Genomic DNA, 25813 nt, shown 5'->3' on the forward strand with positions numbered 1-25813 from the left:
TCAGATTATCAGGAAACAATTGGCATTCATACAGTCCTCTCTGTAGATTAAAAACTCAAAAAAGTTTCATATCCATGGTTCAAGAATTAAAACAGAAAATCAACAACCCGAATTTAAAAGGAAATTTACAAATTAAACCAAATCCTTTAACTCTATTAAATATAGAGTATAATCTAAATTTAACAGAAGAAATACTGAAATCAGAAGTAAAGACTGAAATAATGAAGCAATTGTCTTTAGAGATAATTAGTATTAGTTACCCTCCACAAAACTGGCTTCATTTATACACTGACGGATCCTTAATCTCCAGGGAACAAAGTGCAGGTGTTACGTGCTGTCTCTTCTCTCTTTATAGAGCTCTTGGATATGGAACAACAAGTTTTGATGGAGAAATCATTGCAATAAGTGAAAGTCTCAGGAATCTTCTATGCCACATCAATAAATTTTAAAATGCAGTTATATTGTCAGGCTCCAAAGCAGCTATTCTATCAAAAGTCTCTAGACACACTCCTTCATCTCAAACAGCAGAAATAACTAAAATGCTCTCTCAATTAATAACACTCAATAAAAGAATTGTATTCCAATGGATACCATCCCATTGTGGAATCCTGGGAAACGAGAATGTGAATGCTTTAGCAAAGAAGGGCAGCACTGCTACTTACAGATCTGTTACTAAATCTACGTATTACTCTGTGAAAAGATTTATTAAATCTACATACTTAGACTTCAACAAACAAAATTTGTTAGCACAATCACAAGGGAAAAAATGGAACTCTCTGTATCAAAATCCACAGTTAGTTCCCGATTTACCATGAAAATCGTCTGTAGCTGCATTTAGATTGGCAACAGGCCATGATTGGCCAAGTATCTGCATAGAATTGGAATATATCAGTCCCCTAACTGCCCATTGTGCAACTCAAATCAAGAAATGGATTCAGAACACCTCAAAATCTGTGCTTCAGTGGCTGACCATGACAATATCTTTGAAAAATATTGGCGTGCAAGAGGTCAAATGACTTTATTGTCAAATGCCTGGAATTAGAAAACAACAACATTTTTGAACAGGTTGTGAATGTTAAGTGTTTGCAAACTTTTGCTGTATATATCAATTCTTTTTTTAATAATTGTATAAAATGCCAATGTTGAAAGGATATTTTCACTAATCAACACCCAGTGGTCAGTTGAAAGAAATAGAGTATGAGTAGAAGCAGTAAAGGGTATTGTAACAGTACAATATAATTTGAAGCATTTTACATATAAACGAATTTCACTGTATTTATTAAAATCCCCAAAGCTACTGAAGGATATTTCCTCTTCAGAGATGTATGAACAATGAAATTGTAATATTAATAACAATGGATAGCTTTGGTACTTGTTTTTTTCCTTCAAATGTCCCGCTTTTGGACCAGATCAAGGTCACCCTTAACCAGGGGGAGTCATGCATCCTACTTATATCAGTGTTGAATGTATAATTATACATCTTGATTACACAACTTTTAACACTGTATCACTTCGGAATATGTATGATAAGAACTTTCTTGTGTTAAATTATAACGTACATTGTTAACATGTTTCGACCTATTTTGGGTCATCTTCAGAACTGGTCGTTGTTGGTCTTGGCGCCTCTTGTTTCCTGTGTGGGTGCGTTCGTAGTGTAGAGTCAAAGAGTGTATGTGTTTTGAAATTGAGTTGTGTGTTGAGAATATCGTTGGGGGTGTGTTTTCGTGTGTCTGTATATTTCATATTGTTCTAGTGTGTTGAGTTTCTGGCTTTTTGGTTGGATGTGCAGTATTTCCATGTCTGTGTTGATGTTTCTGTAGGTGTAACACCTGCAACAACTTCTACATAGGACAGACAGGCAGATCGTTTCAAACGCGTTACAAAGAACATATCACAGCCATAACAAAATTACAAAACACCTCCACATATGCAGAACACATCACAAATGCCAACCACACCTACAGAGACATCAACACAGACATGGAAATACAGCACATCCAACCAAAAAGCCAGAAACTCAACACACTAGAACAATATGAAATATACAGATATACAAAAACACACCCCAATGATATTCTCAACACACAACTCAATTTCAAAACACATACACTCTTTGACTCTACACTACGAACGCACCCACACAGGAAACAAGAGGCGCCAAGACCAACAATGACCAGTTCTGAAGATGACCCAAAATAGGTCGAAACATGTTAACAAGGTATGTTAAAATTTAATACAAAAAAGCTCTTATCATGCATATTCCGCATAATTATAATTTGTGTTATATAAACACACATAGATATCCGATGATTGGATGATTATTATGTGTTATATTGAGTTGTTGATTGAATCACATCTTCTGCATATGAAGTAAGGTCTGTATTGTTGTTGTCTTCGACTTCTCCGCAGCACCAAAATAAATAAAAATGAAAATAGCGTCTGAATGTCTGACTCACGATGTACATTGCTACGGGGTTGAAGCACGCGTTGCAGAACATCAGTGTATACAGCACGACTTGGAGAACTGTATGCGATTTAAGACTGAGTTCTAGTCCGCACCAAATGTAGAGAAACCGATATACGTAATACGGAACATAACTGATTGTGACCACAATCGTCAGGACTGCTAGAATATTTGTCACTCGCCGAACAGCTTGTCTTTCCTTCTTTGCTTTCTTGTCTACAGTGAAGGAGAGTGTGCATCCTGTCAATATCGTAAAAAACGAAATGGTGACGACAGGAAATATACACAACATAATGAATTCAAACAACGTGATAATAGTAATATACGATTCGTGTTTGATACCCGAATTGGAACATCTGCTTCCATAAAAACCTGCGAAAAATGTGTGAGGAGCGGCAAAGAGACATGCCAGAACCCATACGCACACAACTAAAAATGTTGAAAGCTGACGTTTAAGTTTCTTCCCGCGGGAAGATTTCAATGCTGCACAGTAGCGCTGAACACTCAGCGCCGTAACAGAAAATATGTTGACTCCAATACCGAGATGCCGAGAGAAGCGAAGTAGCTTGCATGTTTCTTCGCCAAGTTTCCAGGTCGTGAAGGTAGAATAGATGTAAAATAAGGGCAAGTTTACAACAAGAGAATAAATATCGCCTACCACCAGGTTTATTAACATGATGTTGGTAGACGTTCGCATTTCTTTGTGTTTGACGAAGATTGCAAGTAGAATTCCGTTACTAACTAAGCCGGTTACAAATATAATGCCTTGGAGGACTGGTTGAATGTAACTTCGCAGTAGCATCTGTTCATGCTCATCGTTCTCTATATGCACTATCTCCAATGTCAAATTGTCTGCATAAGATTTCACTGTTGTCCAGTTGATCTCTGTGAAGTCATCACTTTCTGTACTGTTTGTAACACATCTAGTGAAATTGTATACTTCTAGGAAAAATTTCCGTTTCTCTTTTATTAAAGATTCCAAATACATGCGCTCGAGTGAATCATAGTCCATGTTATATAAATTGTAATAATGATCTGTTATTGACGTCAAACACTGTTCAATATTCTGCTGCAATCTGTTCTTCACAGTTTCAAGATGTACCATGTTGCGCGAAGTATTCGTCAATTTGGATTCAATGAATTGGGGTAGTGTTTCTTCTGAATTGCTTGCTGCAGATAAATAGTGCAGGGTACTGAAGATATCTTTGATATCTACATAGCAGGATTTCCAATTTGTTGGTTGTATGATGTCTGCTGAGATTTCTTCAGAAATGGCTGTTACAAAAAGTAACATTACTGCTACCTGAAAATGAAAGAAACGTAATATCAGGCAGATGCGTTAATTATAAAAAACATAATTATGACGTCTAATACGATACAATGACATCAATTATATTTGGATATGGTGCACATTACGGTTGAGGAAGCGTGGTTTACAGCGTTACTTACTGGCTTTTAAGGAACCCGGAGGTTCATTGCCACCCTCACATAAGCCCGCCATTGGTCCCTATCCTGAGCAAGATTAATCCATTCTCTATCATCATATCCCACCTCCCTCAAATCCATTTTAATATTATCCTCCCACCTACATCTCGGTCTCCCTAAAGGTCTTTTTCCCTCCGGCCTCCCAACTAACACTCTATATGCATTTCTGGATTCGCCCATATGTGCTACATGCCCTGCCCATCTCAAACGTCTGGATTTAATGTTCCTAATTACAGTAGCGTGCAAATTAATCCGAACAAGACATATTTTTACATTTTCTGTCATTGTTGGCCTCACAGCTGCTCATACCGCTTTAATTGACATCTGTAGTACGTGTAATTCCATTGTTGAAGCTCTGTCATTATTTTTTTTTATAATATGTGACATTTTGCCTGTCGTTTTGTACTTATAAGCATTTCAGTTGTGTTGAAGACTTAATACTGCAATCCTGTGTACATTCTGTCGTCCTCACAAATGGATACAACTCCACGAAAACGATCTAAAATTATAACATTAGCAGAGCATTCTTCTATGACACAGAGGCAAATTGCTGCAGAATGTCACATCGGTTTGGCTACTGTTAATTCGATCATAAAACGATACAGGGAGACTGGATCCATCACACCCTAGAAAAAAGGAAACTGTGGCCGGAAAAGGAAGACTTCACCTGCAGATGATCGTTTAATTGTCAGGAAAAGTAAATTAAATCCTAGACTAACTGCTGTCGACTTAACCCGCGAGTTAATGGCTATCACTGGGGCGAATATTCACGTCACAACAGTGTGGCATAGGCTTTTGAAATCTGGACGAAGGGCTCATAAGCCTATTAAGAAGCAACTGCTAACCCCTGTTATGTGCAAAAAACGCTTAATGTGGGCAAAATTACATCAACACTGAACAGTGAATGACTGAAAGAATGTACTTTTTTCCGATGAGTCTCATTTCGAGGTCCACGGCCACCGTGTTTCTTACGTATGGAAAGGATCCGAAAAAGTAACAGCAGCTCATCTCCAAGAAGCACACAAATACCTCCCTAAAGTAATGTTTTGGGGTTGTTTTACACATGAAGGGCCTGGAGCATTCATATCTATCAAGGGAATGATGAATTCTGATAAATATATTCATTTATTGGAAACCAGAATCGTACCCCAGTTGCAAAAATCATTTCCGGATGGCAGAGGTGTGTTCCAACAAGACCTGGCACCATGCCATACGTCTCGAAAAGCTACAGAATTCTTCAACAAGAAGAATATTCAGGTACTCCCCTGGCCAGGCAACTCACCCGACATCAACCCCATTGAGAACTTGTGGTCAATTTGAAAAAGAAGAATGCAAAAAATGGATTGTTCTACAAAGGAGAAGATGATTTCTGCCCTCATTGGTGTATGGTTTCGCGATGAAGAAATGAAAAATATTTGTGGGAAATTAGTGGAATCCATGCCAAATCGTCTCAGAGCTGTTATTAGGAACAAGGGAGGCCACATAGATTACTGAGGTATGTCTTAGATCCTTTTTTTTTTATCCTGTTTGAGTGTTTTTGCATAAGTAATTACGTTGTTCGGATTAATTTGCATGCTACTGTATGTCAAGTGAAGAATACAATGCGTGCAGTTCTGTGTTGTGTAACTTTCTCCATTCTCCTGTAACTTCATCCCTCTTAGCCCCAAATATTTTCCTAAGCACCTTATTCTCAATCACCCTTAACCTATGTTCCTCTCTCAAAGTGAGAGTCCAAGTTTCACAACCATAAAGAACAACCGGTAATATAACTGTTTTATAAATTCTAACTTTCAAATTTTTTGACAGCAGACTGGATGATAAAAGTTTCTCAACCGAATAATAACATGCATTTCCCATATTTATTCTGTGTTTAATTTCCTCCCGAGTGTCATTTATATTTGTTACTGTTGCTCCAAGATATTTGAACTTCTCCACCTCTTCGAAAGATAAATTTCCAATTTTTATATTTCCATTTCGTACAATATTCTTGTCACGAGACATAATAATATACTTTGTCTTTTCGGGATTTATTTCCAAACCTATCTCTTTACTTGCTTCCAGTAAAATTCCCGTGTTTTCCCTAATCGTTTGTGGATTTTCTCCTAACATATTCACGTCATCCGCCTAGACAAGCAGCTGATGTAACCCGTTCAATTCCAAGCCCTCTCTGTTATCCTGGACTTTCCTAATGGCATACTCTAGAGCGAAGTTAAAAAGTAAAGGTGATAGTGCATCTCCTTGCTTTAGCCCACAGTGAATTCGAAATGCATCTGACAGAAACTGACCTATACGAACTCTGCTGTACGTTTCACTGAGACACATTTTAATTAATCGAACTAGTTTCTTGGGAATACCAAATTCAATAAGGATATCATATAAAACTTCTCTCTTAACCGAGTCACATGCAAAGTTACAAAGTTTAAATCTTCCAGTCTTTATCTAATAATAGCTAAAGGAGGATCTATTCAACTGCGCGTCGAGCACTTCACACATGCAAGTTCCCGTTATAGCGGTTATCAAGAGATGCTGCGCTTAAATTTGTTATGTCTTTTTTAAAGGCTTCTGTAATTGGACATACTAAGCATTAGAGATGGCCGATATTTCACAAACCGATATTTTGTCACAGGTATTTTTTTGTCACAGATAAACCTGTGACTGATGACGCGAAATATCTGTGACAAAATATCGCTATCGAAATCTGCTCCGTATTCAGTACTCTGTCACCGTTGCAACGTCTGACTGATATTTTCTCCTCTACGTCGTGGGTTTGCGCATGCGCATGATACAATAACAGCAATCGGGCGGTGGTATTTGATTATTTTTTCGTGATATTTTGTTCAATATTATTTTTTTCAAAGTGATGATGTGTTGCAAAGTTATTAGCGGCATTATAATAATATAATCATGAATCTGACATTTTGTTTTCATATTTTAGTCTGTATATATGTTTTATAAATATTTTATGTATTCTCCCGAGATCTTCACATTTTCATATTAAGCTTACTGTCAATTTATATTAATGTGTAAGTATTTTCCACTCAATTAAAACCGAACGAGACAAAACTGGCTAATATGATGGGCAACTTATTTCACCATCTTATTATAAATTATATAACGATTACACGATTTAAATAATAATAATACCATAGGTTACCAATACTTTATCTTGTGTAAAATCCTGTCTGAACAACAGTTTTGTTTTGTAATTACTTTCCATTGTTTTTCCGAATACTGATGTGTCGTTAATTTTTATTCTGACTCAATATTATAATGTTAATGCACGACTTAAAATAATTATTTATCCATTATATTATATACAATAAAAAGGATCAATTTTTAAAACGATTGGGATAATCACATAACCTCAATTTCTCCATACCCAACTACATTTAAAAATTATCAACTGATTCCATATCTAAAATCAACTGCGATATAACCTCTTGGTATATGAGGTTAACTTTTTACATGTTTCTGTTGAGTTAGCTTAGTATTTATTTGTTAATGGTACATGTACATAACTTATTTGTTGCATTTTCCCATATACGCCACTGATATGTGGCGTGTATAGAGAATTCGTATTCACATTGCACTGCTTTTCAATATTTCCTGTTAATTTTTATCGGTGTAATTCATGCATATCGTGCTTACTTATCGATATAAAATATCGGTGTGACAAAATCACAGATAAAAGTCACAGATATTTAATTGTCACAGTCACAGTTGTCACAGATACTTGGAAATATCGTTTAAGCTCAACTCTACTAAGCATTGCTTCCCACACCACAGCCAAGTCTGGTTGGCGAGTTGGTATAGCGCTGGCCTTCTATGCCCAAGGTTGCGTGTTCGATCCCGTGCCAGGTCGATGGCATTTAAGTGTGCTTAAATGCGACAGGCTCATGTCAGTAGATTTACTTGCATGTAAAAGGATTCCTGCGGGACAAAATTCTGGCACATCCAGCGACGCTGATATAACCTCTGCAGTTGTGAGCATCGTTAAATAAAACATATCATTTAAACAGCGAAGTATCAAGAAACATATCAGACACTTATGGGGACATGATTAAAATACTGTTTTCGAACTTTTCCAATGGTTTTCAAACACGCCCTGCCCATCTCAAACGTCTGGATTTAATGTTCCTAATTATGTCAGGTGAAGAATACAATGCGTGCAGTTCTGTGTTGTGTAACTTTCTCCATTCTCCTGTAACTTCATCCCTCTTAGTCCCAAATATTTTCCTAAACACCTTATTTTCAAACACCCTTAACCTATGTTCCTCTCTCAAAGTGAGAGTCCAATTTCACAACCATAAAGAGAATCAGTCCCATTCCGAGGCTTATTTTAAGGTTTCATAAGAAGCTGTTTTTTACTGTGATGGGTTCTTAGCCCTTCGCCCAACCCCCAAGCTGGAGGACCACCCCTCATCGGCTGTCCGCAGCTGCTTATTCAATATATTCACAGCTACCCTCCATATCTGGAGGAGACTATGGCTATAGCAGTATTATTATTATTTTTTTTTTTTACTGATTCCATATTCTAGCTTTGAAGCAATGTACGAATACCATGGAATGTTAATGAATACACTATTTCATGAAGTAAACACCAGTTAGAGAAATTATTGATTTTTAATTTCTGAAATAAATTTTGATTAAAATATGGGATTTTTTCGAGTCCCGACAAAAATTATGGGGCATCGGAATTTAGGCCAAAAAGGGGACTGTCCCCTTTACAGCTTCCTTTTATCATAGGCATGCTGAATACAGATATCGTCCTCTTCTAGAATAAATGGTATCTTCAGAATCTTGGATTTATTCCTATTCATTTTTCTGTAAAGTCCTTGACCTATGTTAACTATTTTACATGACCATCTGTAGTAGATGAAGAGGATGAAACAAAACAAATGAGAATTGACAGCGATGTACGCTGATAAAGAAACCGCTTCCTGGCGATGGTCGCCAGTGTTTATAATCGCCTGCGATGTACGTCCGGCGATGATCCCCGTAAACAAACCGTAGCTTTAAGTGGATTGTGTTTTTTTTTTTTTTTTTTTTTTTTTGCAAATCAGTTTCTCTGAATATAATTCAATGCTATTATGAATAGAATTATAGCAATATAGTCTCTTATTTTATGACGTTTTCAACTGCAGAAGTTATTTAGCGTTAAATTCGACGTTTGTGAGAAGTAACTGACGAATTTTTCCTAAAATCCACTATTAGGAATAGTTTTTTCTCCCGTAATACGGCAAGACCTCCGCAGCTTTATTCCCCTCCTGCAGGAAGTCATGTCAGGATTTTATCGTCCTTTGAAAATCCCTCATCCTCGGCCGGGTAAGAAACCGCGAACCTGAGATCCAACGACGACCATGTTAACCGTGAGACCACTGTTGACGACTAAATAGAATTTGGTATTTGTTATCAGCAACTGGGCAAATGTATAAAAATTCGGAGGATTTTCTTGTGAATTATGTGTGATGTGGTTGGTTTCTAATGTGCTGTTTTGACATTTAAGCCATTAACAGTCTAGCTCTCCAATATTTTGCGGCAATGCAGGTTCAGCGTCTACTGCTGGACAGACTTAGGGCTGGTCCACAATAAGTCGGGAACGAAAACTACAACGAGAACGGAAATACTGTTAAAATGTATTTAAAATGTGAGCATTCACAATTGAGGGGCTTAGAACAAAAAGCAGGTAAGTGACGGAAACCTAGTTTTGAGGAAATTACAGTTAAAGTTCTACATGCAATGGAATATTATACACTAGTTTGGTGAAATGATGCCCATATAGCAGCACTGCACAGTGTGATCACTTACCTGATTTTATCCCAAAGAAACATCCTTTTGGGATATCACAACACGCACTTACCTCATTTTTTTTAATAATGTCACCTGCTTTTTGTTCTAAGCCCCTCAATTAATTTTCACGTTCCCGTTCCCGGGCTTCTGCAAGCTTCTCGTTAATTGTGAATGCTCACATTTAAATACATTTGTTTTAACAATATTTCCGTTCTCGTCGTTGTCGTTTCCATTCCTAGTTCATTGTGAATCATCCTTTACAGGTAAATTATGAATGATGTATGGTGCCAGAAAGTGAAACTGTTAAGGCTCATTCACAATGAAAATTAAACATAACGTACCGGTAAGCGTTAACTTAAAAATGTAAACGTTACGGTAAAATCAAGAACATTCACATAAATATAACCGCAAAGATACTTGGTAACCATGGAAACATAACGACGTCATTTCTTCATATTCTGTCGTATACTTCAGCGTTCCACGATTGTGTACTGTTTGCAAATCACGCAAACATAAGCATGAAAGTTTGGAGTTTGCAAACTTTTTATGTTAACGTCTAACGGCAATGTTTATGTGAATCATTGTAAATGATCCCATTTGGTAACCTGGCCGCAAACTTCTGTGTTTATGTTACGGTATGTTTAATCTTCATTGTGAATGGGCCTTTAGTAATAGAAGAACAATGGAGGTCATATTTGAATTTTGTATTAGCCAGTTTTGCACAAGTAAACCCAATTATTATTTGTGAATAAAATATTGATTAATGTTTTCATCAGCTGTTTAAGGATTACGAAACTTTTCAGCTCCGATAGAATTAGTACCGGTACCAGCGAAACGTCAGAAATATGGCAAGATGTGACGAGGATTCATCGTACAACTACTTGACATTGAGATTTATTATTAACGTATCAACAGCGGTTCGTGAAAAACAAATACATAAGCGAGTCAACTCATCACGATACCAATTAATATAGTTGAATCCAGTTAATTGGGCCGTCGGTTAATCGGGAAACCGTTTATAATGGAAAACTTAAAAGAACGGAAACAAACCGATAATACTGTACGAGTGTGACGTTGATATGCTTCGTTTATATGGGTCACCACGCCGTCTAATCCGGATAGTGAATTTACATCCTCTAGTTAGGAAATTTTAGCGTGCAACAGTGGACTTTGTCGCCGAGAGACAAACTACAGTGAAACAAAACTGTCTAAAAATTGATATCGAATTGGAATTTTAAGTACGATATGGGAAACTACGTATAAAAATGGAGATACCATACAAAATCTTGTTACTACTCTTATTTCAGTTTTATGCTAATGCCATCATCATCATCATCATCGTCCTCATCAAGCCCAGTTCCAGAACTACTAATGACGCAGAAACTGCGCGGCTGATTGTTGCAGAAGCGAGAAAGCATCACGATGCGAGAGAAACCTGTTCATGGAAGTTTTCATTTGCGTCATTGCCGACCTTTCCTTGGCGATGAACCTTGATTTCGCAGACACCTCTGAGAAAACATATAATATTCTTTTGAGAGTATAATTCTTGATGTCACGGTATACTGTAAATATAAACTTATTATTTACTTCCGTTCCTAATAATGAGTGTGGCTACTAAGTAAGAGAATTCCGGTTTGAACTCTGTGTAGAGGAGATGGACTATGTCTAACATGTAGTAGTAGTAGTAGTAGTAGTAGTAGTAGTATAGTAGTAGTAGTAGTAGTAGTAGTGTAGTAGTAGTATAGTAGTAGTAGTATAGTAGTAGTATAGTAGTAGTAATAGTATAGTAGTAGTAGTAGTATAGTAGTAGTATAGTAGTAGTAGTAGTAGTAGTAGTATAGTAGTAGTAGTAGTAGTATAGTAGTAGTAGTAGTATAGTAGTAGTATAGTAGTAGTAGTATAGTAGTAGTAGTAGCAGCAGCAGCAGGAGTAGTAGTAGTATAGTAGTAGTAGTAGTAGTAGCAGCAGCAGCAGGAGTAGTAGTAGTAGTAGTAGTGGTAGTGGGTAGTTGGTAGTTGGTAGTTAGTAGTAGTAGTTAGTAGTAGTTAGTAGTAGTAGTTAGTAGTAGTAGTAGTAGTAGTAGTAGTAGTAAATATTAACAACAACTTACTTGGCTTTTAAGGAACCCGCAGGTTAATTGCCGCCCTCACATAAGTTCACCATCGGTCCCTATCCTGAGCAAGATTAATCCAGTCTCTACAATCACATCCCACCTCTCTCAAATCCAGTTTAATATTATCCTCCCATCTATGTCTCGGCCTCACCAAAGGTCTTTTTTCCCTCCGCCTCCCAACTAACACTCTATATGCATTTCTTGATTCCCCCATACGTGCTACATGTTCTTCAAACGTCTGGATTTAATGTTCATAATATGTCAGGTGAGCAATGCGTGCAGTTCTGTGTTATGTAACCTTCTCCATTCTCCTGTAACTTCATCCCTCTTAGTCCCAAATATTTTCCTAAGCACCTGATTCTCAAACACCGTTAACCCCTGTTCTTCTCTCAAAGTAAGAGTCCAGGTTTCACAACCATACAGAACAACCAATAATATAACTGTTTTATAAATTCTAACTTTCAGCTTTTTTGAGAGCAGACTGGATGACAAAAGCTTCTCAACCGAATAATAACAGACATTTCCCATATTTATTCTGCGTTATATTTTTTCCCGAGTGTCATTTATATTTGTTACTGTTGCTCCAAGATATTTGAATTTTTCCACCTCTTCAAAGGATATATTTCTAATTTTTATATTTCCATTTCGTACAATATTCTGGTCACGAGACATAATCATATACTTTGGCTTTTCGGAATTTACTTCCAAAACCTATCTCTTTACTTGCTTCGAGTGAACTTACCGTGTTTTCCCTAATAGCACAGTCTACTATATACAGTCACGAAGCTTGGGGTGATATTTTGCATTTCTCGCGATAGTTGCTAGCCGCTTGGAGCGCTGTGAGTATTAGGAACAATAGACTGTGTCACTGCCATCGTGATCTAATATAGGCCGTAAGGCAGACCATTTGACTCGCTTAACCCGATCACGAAGGGCGGCGTTTCAACCATATAAATTAATTGGAATGCATAAAGAGTAACATATATTTCTCTAAAATGTAGTGTAATTGCATTAATAAAATTTAAAACAATGATTAGGAGACACTTCAGACATAATTCCTTGCGAGTTAAGGTGTAATATTATTTTTGGTGTGAAAATTACGTTGTTCGTATGTGTAATACCTGCCTTTATTTCGATTAAATATTGCAAAATTCTTGTACATTCATAATTGCACGATTCAATAATTTTCAGTTGCACCGCACGAATATTTAGATACGTTGAAATTATAGGTTATGTTTACTGTACCAGTTGCCCATTTCTGTCTAATTTTAGTGGTCTCCAATGCCCTGCCACTACATATGTATGTTATGTCATATGGAAATTAGAGGTTATGTTTACTATATTTAACTTATATTCCTATATTTGCAATTATACATTATAATTAAATATAATGTCATCTATGACACTCGTCATATTCTATTTGTATTTTAATACTACAATTGAGTAGCTACTGAATTATTCTATTTATCTGCTACCTAAGAGACGAAGTAACACAATCGTAACTAATTTCATAGGAGTGGTATGGTAAATTTTCTGTCTACAATTAAGGAAAGTAGATGTGCTAAATTAAAATCACAATATAAATTCATTTTTATTGAACCTCAAAATAGCTTCCATTCTAAACTATGTTAATGTTAACACGTAAAATTCTCTTCACATTAAAATAACACAGTTTCGTAATTATTTCTGCACCATATTAGCAACAAGAAGTAAACGGAACTTATGGATACATTACACTAAATAAAACTTAGCAATAATACGCAATAAAGTTGTAATATAATATTTCACTGAGCTCCATACACTGAAATAGAAAACCCGAACATACATTACGGCCTGGTCTAGATCGAAAAGGCATTGACTGTGCCGTATTTCGCAATGTTGTGAAAAGTTGTGTAAACTGTGAAATGTTCGTTATCGGTTGTAATAACTGTAAATGGCTAAAATACAATAATTTGAATAATAATATGGGACAAGAAGACGTTTGTGGTACTATAAATATTGTAAGAAAAAGAGGTCAGAGTTATCCAGGAAGGTGAGTTTATAAAATATAATATATAGGTACTTTATGAAAATAATATATAAACCTTATATATTTCAATAGTGGAAGGAAAGTGTTAATTTTTTCAAAAGAATACGATATCGAAAGTACAATACATTTTATCGCCTGCTGGGGAAAGGTGATGAGGCTAATAGTAGCGATCCTGGTGTTTAGCAACTATCTATGGATGCGTATTTCAACTGTTTATGTTTGCATATTTAGTAAGTATTGAGCTTCGTGACTGTATATACTAGACTGTGCTAATACTTTGTGGATTTTCTCGTAACATATTCACGTCATTCGCATAGACAAGCAGCTGATGTAACAGTTCAATATAATAATAATAATAATAATAATAATAATAATAATAATAATAATAATAATAATAATAATAATACCGGTAATAATAATAATAATAATAATATTATTATTATTATTATTATTATTATTATTATTATTATTATTATTATTATTATATTGTTTCACTTATGTCATCTTAAAACATGACATTGAGTCACGTTTCCCAGATAAACAAGGAGCACCACTACTTGTAAATGTTTAATGGTGGATCAAAATCTGAGCGGGAAATGAATATTATATGACCTTTACCTTGACGAAAGATGATCGCGGCATTGTTGATGACTACGATGATGATAATGATGATGTTTTGGTTGAGTTATTTGAATTTCTGTTAATTTCCATATAGGCATAGAAAGAGCGCAGTCTAGTCCTTATACTGGACAATGACTATAGTAGGAAATGATAAAAATAACGAGCGAGGAGATTATCAACGTCCATCCGGGGCTTGCACTTCCTTATCGGGTTTGCTGACGCAAGTAAGAATGGTTGAAAAATCGCGGAAAACGATTATACAATGTGTCGTAACATACAGCAGACAGTAATGCAACACATTGCATGCCATTCTGAAGGCTTTGGGTACAATGAAGAAAGTTTTCGTTACTGGAATATGCCTACATTACTTTGAACAACGTCCATGCAGTTAATATTTAGTAATTTTGATTTTAATCAACGGCATTCTACGTTTTTCAATCACATATTACTGTTTACTAGAGCTGTATATAGCAATAAAAATGTAGGGTTTGCTTTTACCTGTAATGATGTTTAAATCTATCGTCCGTTTGCTGTGTTCGCGGTAATGGACGCTAAATATCATGCCAAGCATTTACAGTAATTCCTTCCTCGCACGCAATTACATTAACAGTAGTAATTTTAGGGATATTACCATCGGATTATTAATTTATTTTTCAGCATAATATTCAATATTCATGGACTCTCACTTTGAGAGAGGAACATAAGTTAAGGGTTTTCGAGAATAAGGCGCTTAGGAAAATATTTGGGGCTAAGAGGGATGAAGTTACAGGAGAATGGTGAAAATTACACAACGCAGAGCTGCACACATTCTATTATTGACCTAACATAATGAGATGTTTGAGATGGGCAGGGCATGTAGCACGTATGGGTGAATCTGTGGGGTACTGTAATTTTTTAAACGCTACTGTGTATTTAACTGTGTATTGTTAATATTGTATATACCACTGCCACCGGGTGCTTGCCCACTTGCAGTGTAAATAAATACATACATTCACAGTGCAGTGAACAGTTCCGATCAGTGATAATTTATAGCGCCAATGAAATGTGTTCTATAGTGTCAGTGAAATGTGTTACAGAGTGTCAGTGAAATGTGTGCTAAAGTGTCAGTCAAATGCGTCATAGTGCCACTACAGGGAATGAGATGAGAGTAAAGTGAAAGACTATTGAAACTTATGTAGGACCTATAGATAATTATGTAGGTTGTATTATAAAATTAGGTATTTTATTTTATGTTTTATTATTATTGTGTTAAACTGTATTGTGAATTATTATTGTATTGTGTGTAAAATTGTATATGTGTTGTAAAATTGTATTGTGTATTGTAAATTTTATTGTGTATTGGTTATCATTTTATTGTGTATTGCTAATATTGTATATACTACTGCCACCGGGTGCTTGCCCACTTGCAGTGTAAATAAATACATACATACATACATACACAGTATCAATAGGGCACACAATCAGGAAAGAAGATGGAGCAGTAGAAAGAATGGCTTTGGATTGGAACCCCCAGGGTAGTAGAACAAGAGGAAGTCCAAAAAATACATGGAAGAGAACAGTTTTGGAGGAAATTGCTAGGGAGGGGAAAACATGGAGCGAAGTGAAGAAGTTGGCTACAAATAGGGTCCGATGGAGGCACTTTGTGAATGCCCTATGCTCCTCATGAGGAGATACAGGAGTTTGATTGATTGATTGATTTATACACAGTATCACGTTTTATACAACACCACATGCTGCATGCTGATGCTTGTAAATACAGCGGAAAAACGTCAGAAATAAGCTGTGATGTGAGCGCAAGTTACATACCGTGGAGGGTTTATTGTAAGGTGACCAGACGTCCCGTTTTTAAAGGAATTATCCCTTTTTTTTTTGAGCCATTGTCTCCTGTCTCGAGAAAAGTATGCTCGGGACGCCAAATGTCCCGTTATTTAAATGGCGTCCCTTTTCCTAAATTACTGTTATTTTCATTTTATTTTATGTAATAATCACGTAAAACCACAGTCTAGTCACGAATATACGCTATACCCTAGTTCAGCGTTCTCAAACTTTTTTGAAGTCGGGACCACTTTTTTAAGTCAGAACAGTTCCGCGGACCACCTTACTTATGTTCCCTTCGAAAGCAAATTTGTCATTTTCGTAGCATATTTTAAAACCAGTATACTTATATTTTAAAATTGAATTAAGGTTCGGTACTTTGGTCCTCTGTTATGAATTCGGGTGGTCCCTGGCTGGGTTACAGGCGCGGCGCCAGATGTGCAGGGAAAAGATGGCGAGAAACACCACGTGTATAGTGCTTTAAATCCCTCTTTTGTTGCTGAGAGTAGAGTGGGAAGTCATAGACGGATAGGGTAAGAAATTTCACAAAATGTCATTTCCAAACTCTGAGATTTTAAGCTATAGTGTGATACGCAATTCGTTTGAATTTTGTTTTCTTCTGTCTTTTTTGAAGGACCACAAGGGCAGACCTCGAGGACCACAGGTGGTCCGCGGACCATAGTTTGAGAAACGCTGCCCTAGTTTAAAGAGAAGGAAAGCATTATGCTTTTGTATCTCTCTGTTTCCGCTTTTCTTCCCAGCAATCCATTGTCACAGGCAGGTATAGCTGGAAGCTAATATCTCACATCGACCCGCGAATTCATCCCGAGTCAAAACATTGTAAAAACATAAAATAACGAAATATAAGAAAAATAACTTATCCGTATACACATAAAAATCTTTCCTTTAAAAATTGAAAGGAAAGCAATGTTTCAGTCACATCCATGGACGCTACACTCCTGAATTTCGGCTTGTTAATCCAAAAATAAAGGAACAAAGTTATTTTTTTTTTACCGGTAAGTGATTCATAAGTAAGTGATTGAACGGGTTACATCAGCTGCTTGTCTATGCGGATGACGTGAATATGTTTATGCGGATGACGTGAATATGTTAGGAGAAAATACACAAACGATTAGGGAAAACACGGGAATTTTACTGGAAGCAAGTAAAGAGATAGGTTTGGAAGTAAATCCCGAAAAGACAAAGTATATTATTATGTCTCGTGACGAGAATATTGTACGAAATGGAAATATAAAAATTGGAAATTTAACTTTCGAAGAGGTGGAGAAATTCAAATATCTGGGAGCAACAATAACAAATATAAATGATACTCGGGAGGAAATTAAACACAGAATAAATATGGGAAATGCCTGTTATTATTGGGTTGAGAAACTTTTATCATCCAGTCTGCTGTCGAAAAATCTGAAAGTTAGAATTTATAAAACAGTTATACAGGGACATCATTTTATTTTTACTAACATTTTTAATATTAACCTGTCTACCTTTAGAGAACCGGAAACACCGCTTGCTCCCCCCTCCAAGACTGGAGTTCGATGATACTGGCGTAAAACACAAATCACTCTACTAGGTATAGGATGGAAGAAAAGTAGTCCATGCATTTACGTAAACTAGGAAATATCGCGATTTTGAGTTTGATAATTTTCATTAGGTTTTTCTTTAATCAAAGTACAGTACTGTATTAAGAATAAGTGTTTTTACTCATGAAGTGAGTTATCCATGCGAACGTATTCATTATGCAGTGTATACTGTCTACAGCACATTAGCGTACAATATAGAGAAAGAAGTTAAATTGAAAAATAATCATAATATGAATATTTAAACACAATTTTGAAAATGGTGGCCGTTCATTTCGATACAGGTTTCAGTTCTTTTGTGCATATTATCGCACTATAGACTATTGCATCTAATTCCAATTGCCAGTTTCGTCCTTCGTACTAGTAACTCATGTTGAAATAATTCTGTACCTACTCTACGTACTGTGAATTCAATCTTCACTTCTACCCGACCCGAAAATATAAAATTACTCAGACATGCTATCTACTGTCCGTCCAAGTGGTTATGCCGCAGGATTGTAGAAAGGGAGGAAATCACGTGACAGTTAATTACTTAACGAGGCCCTTTTATTTAAGTTAAATTAAACAGCTGTATAATATTACGTAAACGTCCAATTCCTAAGAGAAATTAATATTTTCAGAAAAGAGCTAAGACAGCCCAGCTTTTACAGAGGGGCGAGCAGAAGCAGGTGGGGGAAATCGGGATGCGACGTAGGCAAACGGACAGTACCTGTGCGAAAATATGATTCAATGTTGAAAGCTCTTTCGTCACTGGAAAACGCGAACATATTTCTGGAACGTACTATACTCAGTAACTCAGTACTGCTTACTATCTGCGGTCTTGGTTCTGTGTGGAGTTGGAACTTCCTTAGTAGAAGGGGTGGGAGTGAAGTACATTCAAAAACTAAGGTACAATGAAAATTGAAGTAAAAATAAAATGATGCCCCTGTATTACCGGTTGTTCTGTATGGTTGTGAAACTTGGACTCTCACCTTGAGAGAGGAACAGAGATTAAGGGTGTTTGAGAATAAGGTGCTTAGGAAAATATTTGGGGCTAAGAGGGATGAAGTTACAGGAGAATGGAGAAAGTTACACAACACAGAACTGCACGCATTTTATTCTTCACCTGACATAATTAGAAACATTAAATCCAGACGTCTGAGATGGGCAGGGCATGTAGCACGTATGGGCGAATCCAGAAATGCATATAGAGCGTTAGTTGGGAGGCCGGAGGGAAAAAGACCTTTAGTGAGGCCGAGACGTAGATGGGAAGATAATATTAAAATGGATTTGAGGGAAGTGGGATATGATAGAGAATGGATTAATCTTGCTCAGGATAGGGACCGATGGCGGGCTTATGTGAGGACTGCAATGAACCTCCGGGTTCCTTAAAAGCCAGTAAGTAAGTACAAGTAAGTGATTCATAAGTTGAATGAGTATCTGGCATGCCAGCATTCTCAGCCTCAACTGTCAGACCTCGATTAACGACGACCTCGGCCACCAGGGTCAGCAGGAGTTGAGATTACCTGAGATTTGCTGTTCGCGAGATGCAACATCTCTGACCGGCCTTCAGGCAGGATCTCTTGAGAGCTCCTCCTATTATTTGACGTCAGCAGCAACAGCGTAGACCTAGAGCATTACAATAGCACGATTAGGTGTCTCAGTGCTGTGCGAAATTCGTGGCTGCTGTGTGAACCTTATTCAAGTTCTCGACTCTGATTATCGTTACTTGGAAAAAGAAAATTCCTAAGCAGTAAATTTGAATCTTTCGTAATAGTTATTTACGTTACAAGACCGTTATGTAGAACTTGACATGCGAGTATGAAATCTAACTAAATGTTTTATGGTATTTTGAATTATATATCGAGAAAATAAATTAATAATTGTATTTTGTATGTTGTTGGAACCGAAATTATTGAGAATTTGTAGATGGAACTATAATAACAACTAGTGGCTTGTGCAGCAATTGCTGCAAATGAAGTTCATTAGACGTTCAAATAACAATTTTTCAGATTTATTTTCAATGAAGAATACCACACATTTTGAAAGTTATTTGCTTCCGTAGTAATGAAACATACTCCCTCTGAATGGTTTTTTATGCCAAATACTTTTTCTTGAACTCATCTACCTTCAGTTTTTTACTTTCAACGCGAAAACGCAAGTAACAATATCAGGACGATCAGGGGTATTTCATGCGGGAGTAAAGCAATAACTATTTCAGGTCATTGTGGATTGTAGGTGAAAGTTAGAAAAAGTCAGGTTTGCTATGCTTTCGAACAACAGACATAGCATCTTGGTATAGCTGCTACATGTAGAGTTTGAAATGTAGAGGGTAAAATCATTTTATCCTGCTAAGAGATCTTGCTCAAATGATCGGGAGACTACATAATTTTGTAGACTTCTTATTTTATGAGTAAGTAATACCTACTGGTCTTTCCTTAGGAACTGTAATTTTTGCGCTCTCTCGAACCAATAAGTCTACTGAAGATAATGCTTCATATAAATATCTACACCACACAGCCATTAAGTAGCCTATATGAAAAAGACTCAACTCCAATTGATTAGCAACTATAAACATATTTGATTTTTAATAATATTATCCCACGTAAGTTTTGTAGTTATATAAATATAATATATAGCCGCCACTCAGTAAATTAGAGAAAAGAAAATCTAATTTACATCTACTTACGTAACCCCAAAACGTTTCACTTTCATATCATCATTATAGCATTAATAGCCTATGTATAATTAATGAAAAATAGTCACGTCATGGCATTAACTATAATAATATTTCATTTCTAATGGTAATAATGTCATCAAACCACCTCAAGTTTTATAGATTTTAATATCCAATACACAGCTATACTCAGAAAATTACACATCGCAGAATCAGAGCTGTAAATTATTTTTAGTAAGTCTTGAAGTTTTTAATAACCAATTGCATTTGAGCTCTAAATATGTCAGCAATCCTGCAGGTCATGGCCTTCGTGTAATAGCCTATTGTTTATTGGAGTGTGTTTTTTTTTTGTTTCATACTAAAATGTAATTAGTTCTCAAAACTGACGAAAAATGGATTTTGGAAAATAGAAAAATTATGTAAGAAAACTAACGCTTCACTGAAAGTTACTATTTTTCTGAAAATCCTTGGATGCCAAGCTTCAAAATGAGGGGTCATTCATTAAAATCCGTTCAGCCGTTTTCCCGTAATTTCCATTCCCAGTTCAAATTATATATATAGATTGAGAATCTTCTTAATCAGTCACTATGGCAGAGAAAACGTCAGATTGCCTACTATGATAGGAAAATAAAAAGGAAGTGTTTAATACAAATGGTTTTGTCTGAGATTAATTTGTAGAAATAATGGATTGCATTGAAATTCCTAACGAAATATTGGTACAAGCAGAACAAGCAAGTCAAAGAGCTGTACTTACCAGGAAAATCGCGAGATCGATATTATAAGTAGCTGTCACTAATGACTGGCGAAAAAAGAAGGCGGTGAGTGAGATGTTAAATGAAACGGTTGTGTAGTCCGTTAAGTGTAAAATAAAAGGTGCTATATGTTAATAACTCGTTAGCTGGGAGGTTACTAAACCTTACCGCTGCGCTGGAGGCGGATTCGGACTTTCCCTCCATTAATCTGAACCATTGTCGCTACTGATTGACGAGTCACATGATGCATCACTGCTATCAGTTAAACATTCTCCTAACAGAATATTCTGTCAGTTTCATTGTTTATTATTAGAGACGAGAATTCAATGCAAATGCATGTTTTATAGGAACACAGGACATAGCTCAAACTTAGTACTTATCCATTTCGTTACTTTCCAGTTCCAAATATGTGTGCTTTTTCCGTGCATATTTGCATATTTTGGCCTTTTTGGGGGATAAAAAACATGTATAATGCATGTTTAAGCAATTTTTAGCTTAATAATGCATATAATATACATTATATTCACCTTAAAGGCATGTATAATGGTTTTGAGTGGAAATCTCAGTTTCTCGATTTTATGTCCCTTACTAGCCGTACCCGTGCGCTCCGCTGCACCCATTAGAAATAAATATAAAGTAATTATATAATTAAAATAGGACATTTGATCCAGGGAACATTCGTGTTTGATAGAAGGATAAATCGTTTATTATGTTACTTAATTTAAATTTAATTAAAAAATTAAAATGCGATCATTTTGATACAGAGACCACTCATTTGGTCATAAAAATTAGTTTAGGAAATACAGGAAACGAATATACAGAATAGCCTATCAAGTTTTCGGTGCATAAGAATCTATTTTAATCTTACCTGTCCTCGATTCACTCAGAAGTTACTGTGATAACATTATAGCATTATGTCCATCTAGAGAAACTACACTTTCCAATGGTGAATTAATAATTAATTATACAAATCGGTTAATTTAGCTTCAGATATTACTTCATAGAAACGCAGAAACGTTATCTGTAGGCTATCTTTCATAGCTTTCGATTGTTGCTGTCCAAAGCCCCTTATAGACGAAGTCATTTGTTTTTTAATTCATTATACGGCCTTAGATGGCAGTTATTTTAATTTTAAAACTCATTTATCTCATTAAATATCAGTCCTATTAAAATTTTTCAAAGAATAAAACTTATCGGAAATGATTTTTAAAGAAATATTTGTTATGTAACATTTTTAATAAAAATCAATAATAAGCGAGATATTTCGATATATTTAATTCAGGCCCCCCTTATAACCCCCCTTTTAAATAATGTATTTTGAATGCCATATAGCCTATAATCTAAGTTACAACGAACTTAATTTATATTCCAATTTTCATCGAAATCCGTTCAGTCATTATCGCGTGAAAAGGTAACAAACATACAGACAGACAGACAGACATACAAACAAAAATGTCAAAAAAGCGATTTTCGGTTTCAGGGTGGTTAATTATATATGTTAGGACCAATTGTTTTTGGAAAATCGAAAATTACCAGAAAAATTTCGGCTACAGATTTATTATTAGTATAGATTTTAACTTCAGGAATCAGGACTGAAGAAGGAAAAGAAAAAAAACGAAATAACAGAAAAATAAAATAAATGTTAAGATTTTCACAATAAAATGTTAGGGGACATTCCCCTGGACGGAAGTTCACTTTTACAACATTTTACCGACGATCCTCTACAGACTACGTGTCATAAATGGATTTATTACGTTGGATATTTTGAGAATAGTAGAGGGGAAATATAGCGCATCTCGCCGTGTGGCGTTTAGGAAACAAACCAACGATACCCATTAGGGTAAAAATATGCTGAAGCGTCGGCCTGGTTGGCGCAGTTGGTATAGCGCTGGCCTTCTTTGCCCGAGGTTTCGGGTTCGATCCCGGGCCAGGTCGATGGCATTTAAGTGTGCGACAGGCTCATGTCAGCATATTTAGTGGCATGTAAAAGTACTCCTGCGGGACAAATTCTACGGATTTAGGGCGAGAAATTATACATTTTATTTTTCCAGTATTATTTGATTTCTCCTCTTTTAAATGGTATAATAACTTATGACTAAAGCTCGGAACTTGGGGACTTGTGTCGTGTGCATGAGTAAGGTTACAGGTACAACGTACACAAAGCTCACGCTGCAAGTGCTCAGGGACAGTCGTGTGTACTAAGAAGTGGTCACATCGAACGACAAGAAGACGGACGAGAATTGTGTCGTGTCGAAGCCAATGACATTCAGAGAATTACAGGAAAACGGTCTGTTTGAGAAATGAGAAAATACGTGTTATTCGAATGGGTATTATAGAAGTTTGAAAATACATTTTTTAAATTTTAGCTGCAGAATTTCGTGGAGGACTTAGGAGGAGATACATTATTTTCTTCGAATGGAAAGTTTATATTTTGTAAATTGTGCCACACATAAACTAGAGGTTGGAACGGCGAAAGACATTGCAGTCCCTTAAATCGGTGGAAAATTTGTCCATAGCCATGGATCAAGTCGTAGAGGAACCTGCCCTAGTAGTGACACACAAATTGAAAACTATTTTCGAGAAAAATTTGGGAAATTCTTTCTCAGATAGCTAGCAACTACTGAAAATCGAATAGAAAACAGTAACAGTGAAAAACATTCAGTATTTTAAGTTTGTTCCCGTCACTTCATGTGAGGTGGAAATAAGTTTCTCTCGTTTCAAATCATGTTTAACTAACAGGCGAAGAAGTTATGGGTTCGAAAATCTTCGAATGTACGTAGTCATACACTGTAATAACATGTATAGAGCAGAACAGTAAATTTGACTCGTGTTTATTTTCATTATACATATGCTGTAAAATTATGTGTTTCAACCTACCATAATACAATCAATATGTTGTTACAGCCAGAAACCACTTTTATAGCAGAACTGACTGTACCTCCGTGCTGGAAGCGGGAGTTGTTGACATGGAAGTCCAGTCGCTTAGCCACGTGCAAAGACACAAGTCCCCAAGTTCCGAGCTTTGCTTATGACTATAAAAATTTATGTCCATTTTAATTTGCTATTTCATGGGAAGAGGTATATAAGTTTGAATAATAACTCTCATTATTCATAAATCTACGGATTTTGGGCGAGAAATTACACATTTTATATATTTTTCCAATATTCTTTGAGGCCACCGGCGTGGCTCAGTCGATTAAGGCGCTTGCCTGCCGGTCTGAAGTTGCACTCGGGCGCGGGTTCGATCCCCGCTTGGGCTGATTACCTGGTTGGGTTTTTTCCGAGGTTTTCTCCAACCGTAAGGTGAATGCCAGGTAATCTATGTCGAATCCTCGGCCTCATCTCGCCAAATATCATCTCGCTATCACAAATCTCATCGACGCTAAATAACCTCGTAGTTGATACAGCGTCGTTAAATAACCAACAAAAAATATTCTTTGATTTTTCCTCTTTAAAATAGTACGTATATGATTATAGGCCTACTAAAATTATATCCATGTTAACTTTTCGTTTTTCTGAGAATTTGACGTAGTCCTATTTTAACGCTTATTTTCCGTAAGTTTATTTGTTTTTAATAAAAAGGAATCTTTTCTCAACTTACATTTAATCTAGAAAGCTGAAATTTTCTGGAATTGTTCATTTTAATGATTTACTGTTTTTGAAATTTGTTAAATTTTGTAAAATATGTTATATGGAGTAATGTGCTGAAAATTATTGAAAAAATATGCGAATGGGAAAAGAAATATATTTCTCAGGAAGAAAATTAATTAAAGAAAAACGACTGTTTTAGAATAAATTCAAGTTATGTGTTCATGAGCTGTAAAAGATTCAGCTATCTAGTTTCAACAGTTTTCGAGAAAAAGTTCCTTATGTAAGACATAAATAAACATTGCCAAGATAGGCGATGCCGTGTGCCCTTAAATTAACTTAATTGTTACAGTACGGTGTACTTACGAATGCAATCATAATTTGGAAAAGTTTATTTTCAACGCATTTCGTTATCTTCATCGGTGTAGTCAAGCTCCAGCACTGCACGTAAGCATTTGAATTAATCGTCTTGTATTCGAAAGCGAGTTTACAGGTCTACTTTTTCTTAAATTTAAGTCGCACACGTAGCGTAACAAGTCTAGACAGCCAGCACATACCGCTGGTCGTAGTACTCTAACTTCAGATCGAGCGGTTCTGTGACAACAGAGCATTGCCCCTCCAACTCGTCGCGCGTTGCACGTGATTGGACGACGCATTCTCATTGACGGGCATTTCCCTCACTGCATCAAGATTTCACATTTGGGAAGCCATGATTTTTTTGCGCGTTCCCACCAGCTTTTTTTACCTTGAGATCTCTGGCGTCCAGGGGCCTATTGCATAAAAGGGACGAGGAGGATCCAGGAAATAACGACCGTTTTGTTGTAATAATTAAAAAATATATATATTTATTTGAAAAAACAAAGTCTGTTACATAATTGAAGGTTCCTTTACTTCTCTACATAATC

The 25813-nt window shown here is 36.2% G+C and overlaps 1 protein-coding gene across 4 annotated transcripts; it reads right to left on the bottom strand.

Annotated features, from left to right (window-relative positions):
* Positions 1–1725: 1725 nt before the first annotated feature.
* Positions 1726–25471, bottom strand: LOC138706507 (bombesin receptor subtype-3-like). Of its 4 annotated transcripts, none has more exons than XM_069835877.1 (3): positions 25275–25471; positions 19418–19520; positions 1726–3767 (listed from the first exon to the last, which is right to left on the bottom strand). In XM_069835877.1, the coding sequence occupies exons 2-3, from the start codon at positions 19445–19447 to the stop codon at positions 2322–2324; spliced, it is 1476 nt and encodes a 491-aa protein (XP_069691978.1). In that variant the 5' UTR covers positions 19448–19520; positions 25275–25471; the 3' UTR covers positions 1726–2321. The 4 variants fall into 4 exon arrangements, with proteins under 4 accessions (XP_069691978.1, XP_069691987.1, XP_069691967.1 ...); XM_069835886.1 differs by lacking the exon at positions 25275–25471 and adding an exon at positions 21323–21617; XM_069835866.1 differs by lacking the exon at positions 19418–19520.
* Positions 25472–25813: the final 342 nt, after the last annotated feature.

The sequence above is a fragment of the Periplaneta americana genome, chromosome 1 (genome assembly GCF_040183065.1).
Source record: "Periplaneta americana isolate PAMFEO1 chromosome 1, P.americana_PAMFEO1_priV1, whole genome shotgun sequence".
NCBI classification, from domain to species: Eukaryota; Metazoa; Arthropoda; class Insecta; order Blattodea; family Blattidae; genus Periplaneta; species Periplaneta americana.